Source organism: Eptesicus fuscus, chromosome 8, assembly GCF_027574615.1.
Source record: "Eptesicus fuscus isolate TK198812 chromosome 8, DD_ASM_mEF_20220401, whole genome shotgun sequence".
Classification (NCBI taxonomy): Eukaryota; Metazoa; Chordata; class Mammalia; order Chiroptera; family Vespertilionidae; genus Eptesicus; species Eptesicus fuscus.
Window position 1 is genome coordinate 81,392,194 of NC_072480.1, and position 15,812 is coordinate 81,408,005.

General features: G+C 41.0%; 1 protein-coding gene across 4 annotated transcripts in view; it reads left to right on the forward strand.

Moving 5' to 3' along the window:
• Nucleotides 1–15,812, forward strand: part of NSD3 (nuclear receptor binding SET domain protein 3) — a 109,796-nt gene that overhangs the window by 55,137 nt on the left and 38,847 nt on the right. For 3 of the 4 annotated variants that reach the window (XM_008146161.3, XM_054720040.1, XM_054720041.1), the window contains exons 6-10: nucleotides 3,141–3,656; nucleotides 5,837–5,963; nucleotides 10,782–10,879; nucleotides 12,988–13,033; nucleotides 13,922–15,522. In XM_008146161.3, coding sequence (XP_008144383.1) covers nucleotides 3,141–3,656; nucleotides 5,837–5,963; nucleotides 10,782–10,879; nucleotides 12,988–13,033; nucleotides 13,922–14,004 — 870 coding nt within the window. In that variant the 3' untranslated portion in view covers nucleotides 14,005–15,522. Of the gene's footprint in view, nucleotides 1–3,140; nucleotides 3,657–5,836; nucleotides 5,964–10,781; nucleotides 10,880–12,987; nucleotides 13,034–13,921; nucleotides 15,523–15,812 lie in introns of those variants that run through there. The other variant, XM_054720042.1, reaches the window with a different exon arrangement.

The following is a 15,812-nucleotide window of genomic DNA, read 5'->3' on the forward strand; positions in this document are numbered from 1 at the left end:
ATCTTTGTAAACCCTGCAGTTGTAGAAGTATCATTCTTTTAACACACACACACACACACACACACACACACACACACACACTAGAGGCCCGGTGCACAAAATTCATGTACTGGGGGGGGGGGGTGTCTGTCTCTCAGCCCAGTCTGCACCCTCTCCAATCTGGGACCCCTCGGATGTCTGACTGCCAGTTTAGACCTGAACCCTGTGGCAGGGACATTCCTCTCAAAATTTAAGACTGCTGGCTCCTTATCACTCACCTGCCTGATTGCCCCTAACTGCTTCTGCCTGCCAGCCTGATCGCCCCCTGACTGCTCCCCTGCCAGCCTGATCGCCCCCAACTGCCCTCCCCTGCCAGCCCGGTCCCCCCCAACTGCCCTCCCCTGCCAGCCCAGTCACCCCCAGCTGTCCTCCCCAGGGAGGGTCTGGGGTGCAGGTGAATGGGATTCCTGACTGATAGCAAGCTGACCAATTGCCAATTCCACAAGGAATGGGGCTCCCTGCTCCCTCCTGTCAGGGTCCAGGGTGCAGGGTAATGGGATTCCTGGTTGGCAGGCCACTGATAGCAAGCTGTTCAATGGCTGATTCTGCGAGGAATGGGGCTCCCTCATCCCTCCTGTCAGGGTCCGGTTTGAAGGCCGGCCATGCCCCTGATCGCATGAGACCCAGAGTTATGCTGCGCCCTGGCCAGCCAGGGCCCACAGCTCGCTCCCTCATCTCCCTAACCTGCTGTTCAGTCGTCCGTCCAGTTGTTCAGGTCATGACGGCACCTGGCTTTTTATATATTAGGATATTAGAATATATATAGATATATACATATCTATATATATAAAAGGCTAAGCGACTGTCCAACTATCCGACCAGTAGCTATGACATACAATGACAAACAGGGGGCAGACGCTCAATGCAGGAGCTGCCGAGCTGTGGTGACTTGGCAGCAGCGGTTCTCAGGTTATGCACCCTGGAACCAGAGAAGGGAGCCCGATTCCAGGGTGTGTCTCCCGAGAATTGCCCTCTCGCAACCCGGGGCCCCTTGGGGGATGTTGGAGAGCGATTTTGGCCCGATCTCTGCAGGCCAGGCTGTGGGACCCCGCCCACTCCACAGATGCCTTTCCAGTCACAGCGCTGCCCCAGGTGTGGCCGGACTATGGGACGTTGGCTTCAGGGCGTGTCCAGCCCATCTTGCCCAGTCCCGCCCTGCTGGCCACTTTCTAAATAATTTCCTTTCCATGTGCATGAATATGTGCATCGGGCCACTAGCCCTACCTAATAAAACAGTAATATGCAAATTGACCGCACCTCCGCTACGACCAGGCCACGCCCACCAGCCAAGCAGAGCGAGTATGCAAATAAACGCGACCAAGATGGCAGTTAATTTGCATACATAGGCACCCTGAGCTGACCCCCTGCGTCGGATTGCAGGGAGCTGGGGTCCACTCCGGCACCAGACCGAAAGCCTCCGCCGGAGGCTTTTGGCCTGGTGCCGGAGCGGACACCCAGCTCCCCACTTTAGAGGGATGGTGGGCATGGCGGACACCCAGCTCCTCTCTCTGATTGGATGGTGGGCGTGGCGAGCGGACCCCTGCCATCGAAAGCAGGGAGCTGTGTGTCCACTCCGGCTCCAGGCCAAAAGCTTCCACCGGAGGCTTTTGGCCTAGTGCACAAGCGGACACCCAGCTCCCCTGCCATCGAAAGCAGGGAGCTGGGTGTCCGCTCCAGCTCCAGACCAAAACCCTCCGGAGGCTTTTGGCCTGGTGCACGAGCGGACCCCTGCCATCGATTGCAGGGAGCTGGGTGTCCGCTCCTGCGTAAGAGGCTTTCGGTCTGGGCAGGCCTGGGCAGGGGCTGAGACGATGATCAGAGGGAGCTGGAGAGGCCTGCCCAGGCCTAAAGCTTCGGCCAGAGGCTTTAGGCCTGGGCAGGGCCCAGCCCTCCATTGGTGTGAACTATAGAGGAAACACCTTTTCTGACTGCACATTAGCTAAGCTTCCTGTATGCCACTGGTAATATTCTTAGTAAATTGGGTAATAAGAATCCAAAAAGGTGATCTAGGGTTTTTCCACCACACTTCTGGAGAAAAAAATGAAGGTCTGCTCCTGGAAGGCTAAGAAATGTCATATCCTGCCCTAGCCAGTTTGACTCAGTGGATAATGCCTCAGCCTGCAGACAGCAGGGTCTGGGTTTGATTCTGATCAAAGGCATGTACCTAGGTTGCAGGCTCCTCCCTGGCCAGGGCCCAGATCAGGGCTCATGCAGGAGGCAACCAATCAAAGTGTTTCTCTCTTTCTTTCCCTTTCTCTTCCACATTCTTTAAAAGTCAATGGAAACATACCCTCAGATGAGGAAAATAATAAATAAAGAAATCCATATCCTATGAAAGACACATCTTGAAAATGCCTAAAGAAAGTTGTTATTTTTTCTTGGTGAAGGGACTGGAGTCCTTGTTGGTGAAAACACCTTGGTGGCTGCGGTGACTGACAGTGGGTGCAGCAGTGGGGTGATGGGGCTGGCCAGCCCGGTTGCCTCCCACAAAAGGAGGCCAGACTGCGGCTTAGGTACGCTCCCTGTGGGGTGCGGGCCTAAGCCGTCAGTAGGACATCCCCTGAGGACTCCCAGTATGTGAGAGGGGGCAGGTTGGGCTGAGGGACCCCTGGCCCCCAGTGCACGAATTTCGTGCACCGGGCCCCTAGTATATATATAATTGACTTCAGAGAGTAAGGGAGAGGGAGAGATGGAAACATCAATGATGAGAGGGAATCATTGATGGCTGTCTCCTGCATGTCACCTACTGGGAATTGAGCCTGCAACTTGGGCATGTGCCTTGATCAGGAATCTAACCGTGACCTCTTAGTTCATAGGTCAATGTTCAACCATGAGCCACACTGGGGCATCACTGCTAACTTTTTATGAAAAGTGATTTACAAAGGGGGATATATAAAAGGGAATAGACATGCACTGCATCCAATAGTAATACCAATTTATCCAAGTTACAGAATAATAATATTTCATTGATTTAACTGAAGAACCTGAAGATATTTATGTGTACCTAGAAAGATGACAGGCTCACATGGGAAATGCCTTGTGGTTTAAATGCACTTGTTAGCTTGAAGGGTGTTTGATAATGCCTATATCTCTCTTTAAAGATTCGGAAACCCCGACCACAGAGAGAACGTGCTCAATGGGATATTGGCATTGCCCATGCAGAGAAAGCATTGAAAATGACCCGAGAGGAAAGAATAGAACAGTATACCTTTATCTATATTGATAAACAGCCTGAGGAGGCTTTATCCCAAGCGAAAAAGAATGTTGCCTCCAAAGCGGAAGCTAAAAAACCCCGGAGACCAAGATCAGTGCTGAATACTCAGCCAGAACAGACCAATACAGGTGAGGTGGCCTCCTCACCATCAAGTACTGAGATTCGGAGACATAGCCAGAGGCGGCACACAAGTGTGGAAGAGGAAGAACCACCTCCTGTTAAAATAGCCTGGAAAACAGCAGCAGCCAGGAAATCGTTACCAGCTTCTATTACAATGCACAAAGGGAGCTTGGATTTGCAGAAGTGCAACATGTCTCCAGTTGTGAAAATTGAACAAGTGTTTGCTCTTCAGAATGCTACAGGAGATGGGAAATTTATCGATCAGTTTGTTTATTCAACGAAGGTACCTCCTTTTTTCATATCGTTGTGTGGTTTTTTCCCCCCTGGGAAATGGTATTCAATAAGTAGTTAACCTTGGCATTTAAAAAAAAAGACACAACATCAGGTCATAATTTAAATATCCACTGCATTTGAAATGTACAGCCAGTTCACTCTGTTGCAGATGGGACCCAAAAAAAGGCAAAAAGACTATGATTTTCCCTCCCCCACCCCCATCTTTTGTAATATCCCTATCTGAACTTGATTAATCTTAAGCTGTGCTAACCAAAATTTAGCCTAGCTCCCTAAAGTCGTGGAAAAAAACTGGGCAATTTGCCTGTTTCTTGTTTGTATAGTTAATTTTTCTTAGTTGAAAAGTGTACTTCTTATTAAATCATTTTGTCAGTTATCTGAATTAACCTTTGTAATAATTGTACCCACTGATCAATCGGTTCAGCAAATCTCAATACTTGAGTTCAGCAAAGAAAGAATTCAGAGCTAAGAAACTCAAATTATAAGAGAAGCTTCATTTGGAAAGACAGAGGTAGAGAAGGTGAGTCAGGTGGGCTTCGAGGGCTCAGGAAATGAGTTACAGAGGCAAAAGAAGGGCCCTTAGAACTTAGCAAAAAGAAAGGTGGAGAGCAGGTGCCTGGGGGAAGGAGAGCGTAGGGAAAGGTGCTGGGTGCTAGGTGCAAGCAATCTGTTTGGTTGCATCAGCAATTTTGTTAAGCTCATGTTGACTTGGGATAGCTAATATATTTTAGAGAAATACCAGAACTTAGGTTAGTTCTTTAACTGTGGTGATAGCTCGGGTATGGGGTGAAAATAGCTTCTTGGAACTGAATGTCTCTTATCAGCCAGCTCCAGGCCTCCATTTAGTGCACTTATACTTTAGTTTTACTACTTCAAAACTCATAAGGTTGATAATATGTATTCCATAGACCTTTTCACTACCTCCCACCAGTATCTCAATCATGGGCTTGTGAATTCGAATTAGTGGCACCTCATGGGTGTGTGTATATATATATATTTTTTTAAAAATATATTTTATTGATTTTTTTACAGAGAGGAAGGGAGAGGGATAGAGTTAGAAACAACGATGAGAGAGAAACATCAATCAGCTGCCTCCTGCACACCTCCTACGGGGGATGTGCCCGCAACCAAGGTACATGCCCTTGACTGGAATCGAACCTGGGACCTTTCAGTCTGCAGGCCGATACTTTGTCCACTGAGCCAAACCGGTTAGGGCATGGGTGTATATTTTTAAAGAATTCTCTATTTCCTAACATTGTTATATGGACATTAAAATAATTAAATATAGGTATGCTTTTTATTGATATGTTTCCCAACAGAAAAGTATAAGGTCCTCTGCCTGTTTCTGCCTTTAGGTGCAACTGATTTCATTAAGGCTAAACTGCTTGGAAAAACTTAAGTTAGAGTTCAGTTCCCACTTGGTTCTGCTGATAGCTTTGAATGGCAAATGAGTACTCTATATCTTTTTTGAATGCAGATTGACTCCATTTAATGGAGCTAGCTTTTTATCTTTTAGATGCACAGTTCAAATTTTTGTAACCCCCTCCAAAGAGTGCTGTGTAAATGAAATTTGAGATAAAACTGACCTTTTATAAATGAAAGCTTATAAAAAATATATACATATTTATAAATCACTCCTTTATTTCAATGCATTAAAAATACCTAAACTGTAAGTTCCAAATTGCTTATTGGGTACACATTTTGGTCACCATGAATGGCATGTTTCTATATCTATGGATGTTCTTGTCTCTCAAGATGCATTGAAAGTTTCAGCTGTGTAGTAGAGTACTTTGCCAAATGAAGATGCCTGGAGTTCTCTACTGTGACATGAGTAAAGGGAGAGACTGTTTAGACCAGAAAATACTTTGTTTTTACAGAAAATTATGTGATACACATTAATTTTTTAGTGATATTCTTCATCTGGACTTAGACATATAGATTTTTTTGTACATTATCTCATTTTACATTTTGGAATACAACCTGATGACTTTTAATAAAATTGTTCTGATAATGACTCAGATAATCAGCTGCAATCAAGGCCATATAAAATTCAAGCAAAGTATAATCTTGAGCTATTTTTATAAACCAATGATAACTATTTTTTAAAATCTTTATTGTTGAAAGTATTACATATGTCCCCAATACCTATTTTTTATTTGCCTTATTTTGAAGGGAATTGGTAACAAGACGGAAATAAGTGTCAGGGGACAAGACAGACTTATAATTTCTACACCAAACCAGAGAAATGAAAAGGCAACTCAGAATATATCATCTCCTGAAGCAACATCTGGTTCTGCAGGTGGGTATGAATGAAGAGTATATTGATCCAGTTTGAGGTCATAGTTCTGCTCTACTATAACATGGTAGCTATGTTCCTAAGAAACTTTTAGTTATCAAAATCTAATTTTATTTAAAAAAAATCAAACTATAAAAGCAATTATTTCAATAGGAAAGAATGGTTTAGGGGCTAGAGAATTTATAGTAACAGTTATTTTTCCTACAGGAATTTAAATACTAGTTGTGTACCAGCAAGATGACAAGAATTCAGTTCTTGTCTTCTTGAAGGAAAGATTTCAATCAAGAGACAAAGTGTAGAAAAGCAAGCAAGAATTTGAATGCAGCAAAAATATACTTAGTGCAGTGAAACAAGGAAGGGCATAGAAGAAGCATAAGAGCCTAGTCAGAGAAAAGGGGGCCTTGGAGACAGGTTCATAGGTTTAGCCTGAGCTGCTGCTGCCCATTGCTGTCCTCGTTACAAGTCTCATGGGGTCCCTTAGAAGTTAGGTGACACATGCCTGTGGGGGAAAAAGAAGGGGAAGGGAGTGGCCCAGACTATGCTCCCTGGAGAAAGAGCTCCATGGGACCTTCATTTTCAGGGGGTTAGGGGAAAGTCTTAGGGATAAAATAGAACCAGAATGTTACCAGACCTCAGGTTCAGCAAATCCCAATACTTGAGTTCAGCAAAGAAAGAATTCAGAGCCAAGAAACTCAAATTATAAGAGTTTGGGATTTGAGAAACTTCATTTAGAAAGTCACAGAGGTAGAGAAGGTGAATCAGGTGAGCTTTGAGGGCTCAGGAAATGAGTTACAGAGGCAAAAGAGGGGCTCTTGGAACTTAGCAAAAAGAAAGGTGGAGAGCAGGTGCCTGGGGGAAGGAGAGGGTGGGGAAAGGTGCTGGCTAGTGCTGGGTTTTTATCTGCTCTCTAAAGTTGAGGATCTTAGGGGAGGATCTCCATAGACTATTCATCAGCTTTCCAGGTGTGTCCTTTCCGGTCAGTCTCCACTAATTTTCAGCTCAAGGGCCCAGGGTCATTAGTCGTTGCATCTGTTCATGATGTCAGATAATGGCATAGCTTAATCTGTTTTTGCTGCTTTTCTGGGCCTGGAGCTGAAACACAACTGAGGCTTAAATGTCATCTCTAATTTAACCAGAGCTCTGACTCTGTGGTCAGCAGACCCCAAGGCTCTGCCTCCAAGAACATTTGATGCAGATTAGAACCTCACTGTCCTGAGGGCTAAATGCTTAAGAGAGTGGTCGAGCAAGGGCTTGTATGGGAATCATGTAAGGCTATCCTCTGGCCCCCTCGTTCCTCCTCTAAAGAAGTCTACCCCATGACTAGCAACGTGCTAGGGGAGGAAAGATGTGGGGGTCCAAACTGCACGACAGGTGATATGAAGGTCAGAAGGTCTAAACCTCATACCAGCGATATGCTTGCTGGGAGAGGAGAAGTTACCCTGGGGGCAAGGTCCTACTCTACAATAATTGTTTTCCCACTTTCACCCATTGCTAGGTACCTGGGGCTTTCCAACCTGGTGACCTACCATACCTGGTCTATCATCCTTGCTCTGCTCATGCCTAACTGCCTACTACATATTTCAAAATACTGTGTAAAAAAATGAAATTATTATGTTGAAGGAATGAATAAATGGACTTAGATTTTACATTAATTTGCCATAATTGAAAATACTTGTTGTCTTCTTTGAATATTAAAATACTCTTTTGGCCTCAGCCCTCCATAATCAGTTTATTGTCTTTCTTTACATTAAACTGTTGGTGATTTATCTGAATTTAAATGTGATACATAGACTAGGAGGGTCTTTATTTAAACATCTAAATTCTCCTAACTAGGGAGAAAGTAAATCTTCATATAATATTAGACTGATCTTAAATATACTTTATTTTGTTTTTAAATAAAATTTATTTTTAAATAAAATTATTTTCTTTTTAAATAAAATTAATAATATTTTTTAAATATTATTTTTAAATCCTCAATCAAGGATATTTTTCTCATTGATTTTTAGACAGAGTGGAAGGGAGAGAGGAGGGGGGGAGAGAAACATCGATGTGAGAGAGTCACATGCATTGGTTGTCTCCTGCGCTCACCAGGGATTGAGCCTGCAACCGAGATACTCGCCCTTGACCAGGAATCTAACCCAAGACCCTTTAATCCTCGAGCCAATTCCCTCACAACTGGCCAGGACTTTTTCTTTTTTAAAATCTCATCTGAGGATATTTTTCCATTGATTTTAGACTGGAAGGAAGGAAGGGAGGGGGAGAGAGACAGAGATAAACATTAAAATGAGAGAGACACATCGATTGGTTGCCTCCTGCAATTACCCCGACCGGGCCAGGGTAGAACCTACAACACAGGTATGTATGTGCCCTTGACTGGGAATTGAACCTGAGACCCTTTGGTTTGCGGACCAATGCTCAACCACTGAGCAACACCAGTCAGTCTATACTTTTATTTTTAATTGAGCTGGTTTTTTCCCTTCTCAGCTACTGAACATTTTATTTTCATGTAGTCTTTTCATTGTAAGATTTAAGTTCTGCAATGGACTTTTTCTCTTTACTTTCTTATAAGTGAAAGGTAAAGTGGAATTTTATCATTCTTTATATCTGGAAAAAGCCCAGTTTCCTCCTTAGGCAAGCACATATAATTAGGCTGTAAATTAATGTTGGGACCTTAATATAGGGGTGCGTGTTTTTTGTTTTGTTTTGTTTTTTGTAATCCTCACTGGAGTATATTTTTACATTAATTTTTGGAGAGAGTAAAAGGGAGGGGGAAAGAGCGAGAGAAATATCGATGTGAGAGAGACAAATCCATTGGTTGCCTCTCACACCGCACCCTGACTGGGATCAAGTCTGCAACCAAGGTACATGCCGTTGAGTGGAATCAAACCCAGGACCCTTCAGTCCAAGGATTGACACTCTGTCCACTGAGCCAAACCATACAGGGCAGGATGAGTGTACTAAAGCTTTGACCTTGGCTTAAATGTGGTTACCAGCTGTGGTTGATAAGTGTATTTTGTCGTTTTAAATGACCATTTTGCTTCTTATAAAAATAACTTCAGTACAGGCATACCTCGTTTTATTGTGCTTCATTTCTTTTTTTGCACTTCACATATGTTGCATTTCTTCCAAATTGAAGGCAAGACCCTCCACCAGCCAAAAGATTTCGACTCACTTTGTTGCGATGGTCTGGAACTGAACCCACAATATCTCTGAGGTATGCCTGTAGTTGAAAGTCAGAAAAAAGATTTCATTTTCCTTCAGAAACTAGTTATATTATCATCTCAACTGGTGTTAACTACCTAGGGAGAATTCCTAAGCCTTTTCCTAGTAAATTTAGGGGATACACAGAGTGTGTGGCACAGCTGCATTTCTATGGTTTGCAGAATTGTATTTGCATGTATACTAGGTTTCTAAGCTGTTTTCCAAATTCAAAAATGGTTACCTCCTCTAAGAATGTAAACATAATACTTTTTTTAGTGGCTTTAAATGTAGTGAAATTTATGTGTTCTATGGGTAGCTTTCAGAATTTTAAGAAGTCATGTTGCCTTATCTTCTATAAGATAGTACCTCAAATATCTGTATTTGATGGAACAGTTATGTTGTCATCCTCAAAACAAGTAGAGATTTTTGTTTGGTTTAAGCAGCTCTGTTTTCATTTTCTTCTTCCCTAGTAGGTACTCAAACATTGATAAGTACACTAAGGTATGGATTTCTGGTATACTCAGGTGTCTATGAGGGCAGACTATCTGTTGTTTTGATAAACATTTTCATCAGTAAGAGTAAAGGAAGGAGCTAGTGCCTTCATTTGTGACTTCTCTGCTAGAAATGATGAACCACAGCTCAGAAACAATATGTTATTATCAAACTACCTACTCCTTCCCCAAAACAAGGGTAGTGGGGATCCTTCTTTGTTTTGGCCTTGAACTAAGGTGAGGGAATCTATTTACACATAGGCAAGAACAATGAAACCAATTAATCTATTTACACATAGGCAAGAATAGTGAAACCAAATAATATACAGGTGATCTGAAGGCTTTACTGAAGCAGCTTCTGCCTGATTTTATAGGAAGTCTTAGCAGCTTTCTCCTGTGGTAAGTGAAAGATGATTATCTAGGAATGACCATTTAGGTGGTCCAAGCACTGAAAAGATGGAGAATAGCTGCACTGAAGGTATCATTCCTTCTCAGGGTCACAGAATGAAATCATTCTTGACATAGTAGTCTTTCAAGTTGTGATCTTCAATCTAAGTTTTATCCTTTTCGAAATGGGTGCATGTGAGTCATCTTCTGTTTACTTTTAAAGAATTTTACTGTTTAAAAATCTCAGTAGCTTCTTGTTTTACCAGTTAACATGAAAGCACTTTAAAATTTGTTTCAACTAGTTTTCCCTAATTAAGTATTTCTGTTATAACCAGTCCCTTGATAGTCACGTTAATAATTTGGTTTTGGTCAGCATTTTTTGTGCATTTCCTGCCTTTTCCCCTTTTGTTGTTAATAATATAACAATAGCAATACTTGTATAAGTGCACTAAGCACTGTTAAGCACTTTACAGATAGAATTCATTTGTTAAAATGCAAAATATGTAGTACTGATTGAATTTTGAATCAGTATTTCCTAATGTCAACTGAGAATAAAGTCACTGTCATCCATCTCAATCCCTTCATCTCTTCAATTATAGATACGTAAATGTGTTCATCTACTTTCAAGAAGACTAAACTATGTCTCTGCAACTTAGAAAAGCAGGGAATTTGGTCAAATCTTACATAAATGTCAAGCCATCCTTAAATGAGTTTTTATTTATTTGTTTAAATTATCTTTTAGGCTCAGAAAAGAAGCAACAGAGAAGATCAATTAGAACTCGTTCCGAATCAGAGAAATCCACTGAGGTTGTGCCAAAGAAGAAGATCAAAAAGGAGCAGGTTGGCTTCCTACATGTAGAGAGTTAAAGCATTGTATTTGTAAATGTTGTGGCTTAATATTGGTACCTTAAAGCAAGAAAAACTTTCCCCACCCTGGGTTTCCTTTCTGGACTATCTTATGCTTCTGTCCTAGTGAATTCCACAACCTTGCTTTAATCCAGCCATCCCTGTGATTCTGCTTCAAGCATTTTCACAGAACACAGTCAGGCTTCGGGAGATGGGAAGGAAGCCAGTGGTGCAAGACTTAAAGAAGTCCTCACATTTATTTTGAAATTTCTGTTATAAGCAAAATGATTTCATGTTTTCATGATTTTTATTTGGAACCATCAGTAAGTTCCCTTTTTAAAAATTTTTTAAATTTTTTTAAGCTGCTGGTATGTATTATTTTTATTTTTTAAACAAATCAAATTAAGTACAAGAATTATATTTAAGAAACAGATGATCATAGATGATCTGGTTTTTCTGTTGTTATCACAGATTTTTTGGAATGTTATTTTCCCAGTGGAATTGCACTCATCTGTTATTGGGTTATCAGATAAACATGTTTCAAGTGCGGCGGGGAGGAGGAGGAGCATTTTGAGGGGGTTTAAACCAGTAATCAATGTAGTGATATTCGTATTAAATCACCTTTTCAAAGAAAATTTTAGAAACCATAATCCCTTTAATTAAACTTACAATCAGAATTTTTTTAATTTATTAAACTGAAAAAATATCAATTTTTACAGCCCAGATAGCTGTTATTAAAGACAATTCTGAATGATATTAGTTCCAATAAGCTTTATATTTTTAAAACCACTTAATATGGAAGAGTGTGAAATTCCCCATTTATTTTCTTCATAATTTTAAACTTCCAAACTTAAAAGGTGACTTTGTGGGTGCTCTATGGTATCATCAAGCATGTAAAACAATTTTCCCAGAAAGAGGTAACTAAAATTTTCAATAATATACTAATTTGTCATTCATTTATCATAATTAACTTTTGTACTTAAGAAATCATATTCCAAAAAATCTTTCTAAGCTCTTGCAAACCTACAGTATTCATTACCAAAAATGAAGTTGTGATTTTGCCAGCTGGTTTCCAAATTCAGTCTGTGACCAGACAGTTTAAAATTAATAAGCAGAACGAGTACAAAACGGGACAAATTGTTAATGCCACTGTGTTATAGTTAGTAGTAGAACAATACCAGTGATTGTTTAGAAGATTTTATATTTGTATTACTAATTGTATCTTATAAAAGCGCTTCTGTTGTATGTTATTTTTACCTGTTGTAAAAAAAATAAAAATATTTTTTAAAAGCTTAGAACAATCCTTAAATATTTACAAAATGTGTTTCAACATGCATATTTCACCACATATTTAAGAAACATAAAATTCAATTCATAGCTTAAACAGGAACTCCTCCAAACAGCATCCTTTCTTTAATTCTAATGGTTCAATCCTCAAATTACCACGTGTTTTACATATACATTGGCAGAATAACTTCTGATCTCGCTCTCCTAATGTAGGATCAAGATACTGTTCATAAGACACTCAAGAAAGTGCTTTTGCAATATCACAAACTTATTAAGTTTGTACTAGCAGCAAAAGTATTGAGCTTCCAGCTGTATGGAGCCCTGTAGCACTCTCTACAGAGAGGGTCCTGATTCCCAGCAACTTAGCTGTGAGTGCAGGCGCGGAAGGGTCTTAAAGTGGCGTGAGTTACATTAACCTGAGTATCATAGTAAGTAAAAATTTATCCTAACGTCTTTGGGGCGGGAGGGGTTTAGCGCAACATCGGGCTGGTTGCAGAAACAACCCCTCTCCTGCCTCCCAGACACTGAGGAAAGTATTCTTGTTCTCTTAATCTACCAAGGGAATGGTGGGAAAGTCTGTGCTAGAGAGCATGTGGCTGTGTGTTGTCACTTGGTATTCAGCACAGGCAGCTAGGATTTAAACCCTCCCTGACCTTGAGACAGAGACTTTTACCCAGCAGATGGGACTGAGTTCGGATTTCAGATACATTAACCACTCATCATTACTTAGATTGATGGAAGTATTATTTTTTCCCTCTGTTAATTAAAAGTGGGGAAAAAAATCCTCGTTAATGCTGATTTTTCTGTCCAAACAGGTTGAAACAGTTCCTCAGACTACAGTGAAGACTGGATTACAGAAAGGTGAGTTTTATAATGTTGATTTTCATTTCCTTGATTAAAACCAGTTTTAAACAATTATTTGTACTTCATGTATTTTTGTTTGTCTCTGTAAATCATTGTTGTTGCTCTTCAGTCAATAATTTGTGTGAAATGGAAGTATTCCCCGGTGTGTGTGTGGGTGGGTGTGTGTGTGTATGTGACTTTTAGAGTTGATACTATTCTGTAACTCCATGTGAAAAGTCTTATTTGTTTTATGTAAATTGGAGAACACCACTTAGACTTGATACTCTTTCCAACTTTTCTCCATAAGGTTCTGGGGTTTCACTGGTTTATAAACTAGGGATGTGACGAATCCACTTTTTTTGGTATTCGACTGAATACCGAATAGTACCTATTAATGTTTGCCAAACATGGACTATGACAAATCAGACAAGACAACCTGATTGAAAAAAATATCTTGCCACATTTATTTTTACAGTGCTGTAAAATCTTTTTGTAAATTAAAATGATTCATAGCATATTTATGGCCATTATTAGATGACCTTAATGCAAATCTATTTGAGATATGCACAAAGTTTAAGAAACCTTAAACTTATATTTGTATTTTCTGTGTGCAATTTGACTACAGTACAAACTCCATAGCATGATTCGTGCGTTTTTGGTGAGATCATTCAGACTGTATTTAATACCTGTAGTTTACTCTGGGCAAATTGCATTATTAAAAAATAAAAAACACCAGCCTCTCTGCATTCTCGGGGAGAAGTCTGCAGCGATGGTCTCCGTGGAGATCCTCAGCAGAACTGAACAGCCTCTCGGAGGGAACACTGCTTGGCGGAGCTCCAAGAAAAGACATCGCGATCGCTGCGAGATTAGGAGGCCTGATTGCGTTGTGTTTCCACCATTCCACAGGGTCGGCGGACCGGGGAGTGCAGGGCTCTGTCAGATTCAGTGACAGCTCCGTCTCCGCAGCGATTGAGGAAACTGTGGACTGAGATTCCTGTACAATTTCATCCCAGAAACTCCAGACTTGTAGTCTCCATGCAAGATTTCTTTGTCGGCGGCTCGATAAACAGTTTCTTTGTTTCCAAATTTGATTTTGCCAATCATCATCATTGGCATTTTCCTGACTGGTTTCTTCTTCAAGACTCTGAACAATTGCTTTAACATTCAAATGATTTTTTTTTTCTTTTTTTTGGTCTGAGCTGGATAGGTACAGCTTAAATCGTGGGTCCAGCCTAAAAACCACCGTTTAACTTACACTGATCAATTTCAACATGGACTGTTTTTGTTTTTTGTTTTTAAATAAAGCATCATTAATGCACATCTGCAGGGTTTTGCCAAACAGCCCAAACTGTGTACATTACAATAATTAAAAGCTTTTTTTTTTAATGTTAGTGCTGTTATCATGGAGAACAGTATGGCAGCTGTCTTTGGCAGTCTGTCATTTTTCTAGCATTTTCAGAAACTCATCGGAAATGGCGGTACCTGTGTTTCCCTTCGAAAGCCTCAGTACAGCACTCCTGTTCCTCTGTTAAAACTCCTTGTTAATCCAGTGATCTTTTAGGCCAAGGAAATATTTTGTGGTGGTGGTCTGGGTCCATACACCAGCAATGAAGGAGATAGATTTGTGTACTTGTGTTTTTTAATCAGCGTTAACATGGGCAGGCACCCTCACTTATAGATGTAAGGAAACATTCAGTGAAAAACTTGTAGACTGGGATGTGTAACGAGGTTCCAGTAATCTGAGCAGTCTAAAGAGACCCACATCCTCCACCACAGAACATGGCTATGTACCAAGTGCTACTCTCACTCAGCCTGTTGCGGATCTTCATGGCCCCGGGAGACTTGTTTCTCCATGGTCTCTTCTGGACTGCACACTTCCACCATAGCTTGCTGGGCTGATCTAGATGTCTGTTTGTTGTATGGAAAATTTGGGGGAAATATCCAAAACACAAACTGTGGGTTGAAATATTAACCGTCTCCTTGGTTCCTTGGTATTCACCGTGCCTGATCTGCACATTTCATCGTGGCTGTTTCTGTATAGCCTATACTGCATTAGCCCAAGAGATTGTTGCTTTGTAACTTTTTGCACTATTGTTTTGGCTGGATTTGTATTACACACAGTTTTAAAAAAAATTCCACACTATTCTCTGCCTTTTTTTTCCCCCATATTTATTTCTTCCCGCACAAATTCCACATAGAGGCCTCTCATCCAGCTCTTCGTGATTTGGCTGCACTTGAACATTGATTGTGTGTTTACAGCCCTCAGCAATGTGCCTCCTACATGGCATGACGTGTAGATGTGCTGCAGCACTTGTTAATGGTCACAATAAATGACACTGCACCAAGGAAGTGTCAGATGAACAATTATGAACATCCAGAATTTATTCGTGGGGGAGGGGCAATACTCAACTAAATTGCAAAATTGGGGGGAAATGGCACTATCCGTGTACGAATCGAATACAAATCAGAGATTTGTCACATCCCTAATAAAAACAATTTGGAGATGTCTCTGCGACCATATTTGTAAGCTACATAGTGTGTTGGGTTTTATGTCTTCCCCCTCCAAATTGAATGGTTCTTTGGGTTGCTCCAAACAAATCAGCTATCCTGTAGTTTTGGTAGAATTGGTTTTTAGGTTGGAACTTGGGCTCTGTTGACTGAAAGTAGCTTTAGAACAGGAGCACTGCATTAAATGTTTTAATAGAGCGGTTGTAAATTAAATCACTGTGAGGAAAGTCGGAAGCTTATGAAGTTTTGACTCGTGACCTCAGTGTTACAAAGGGAGCTGTGCTTTCTT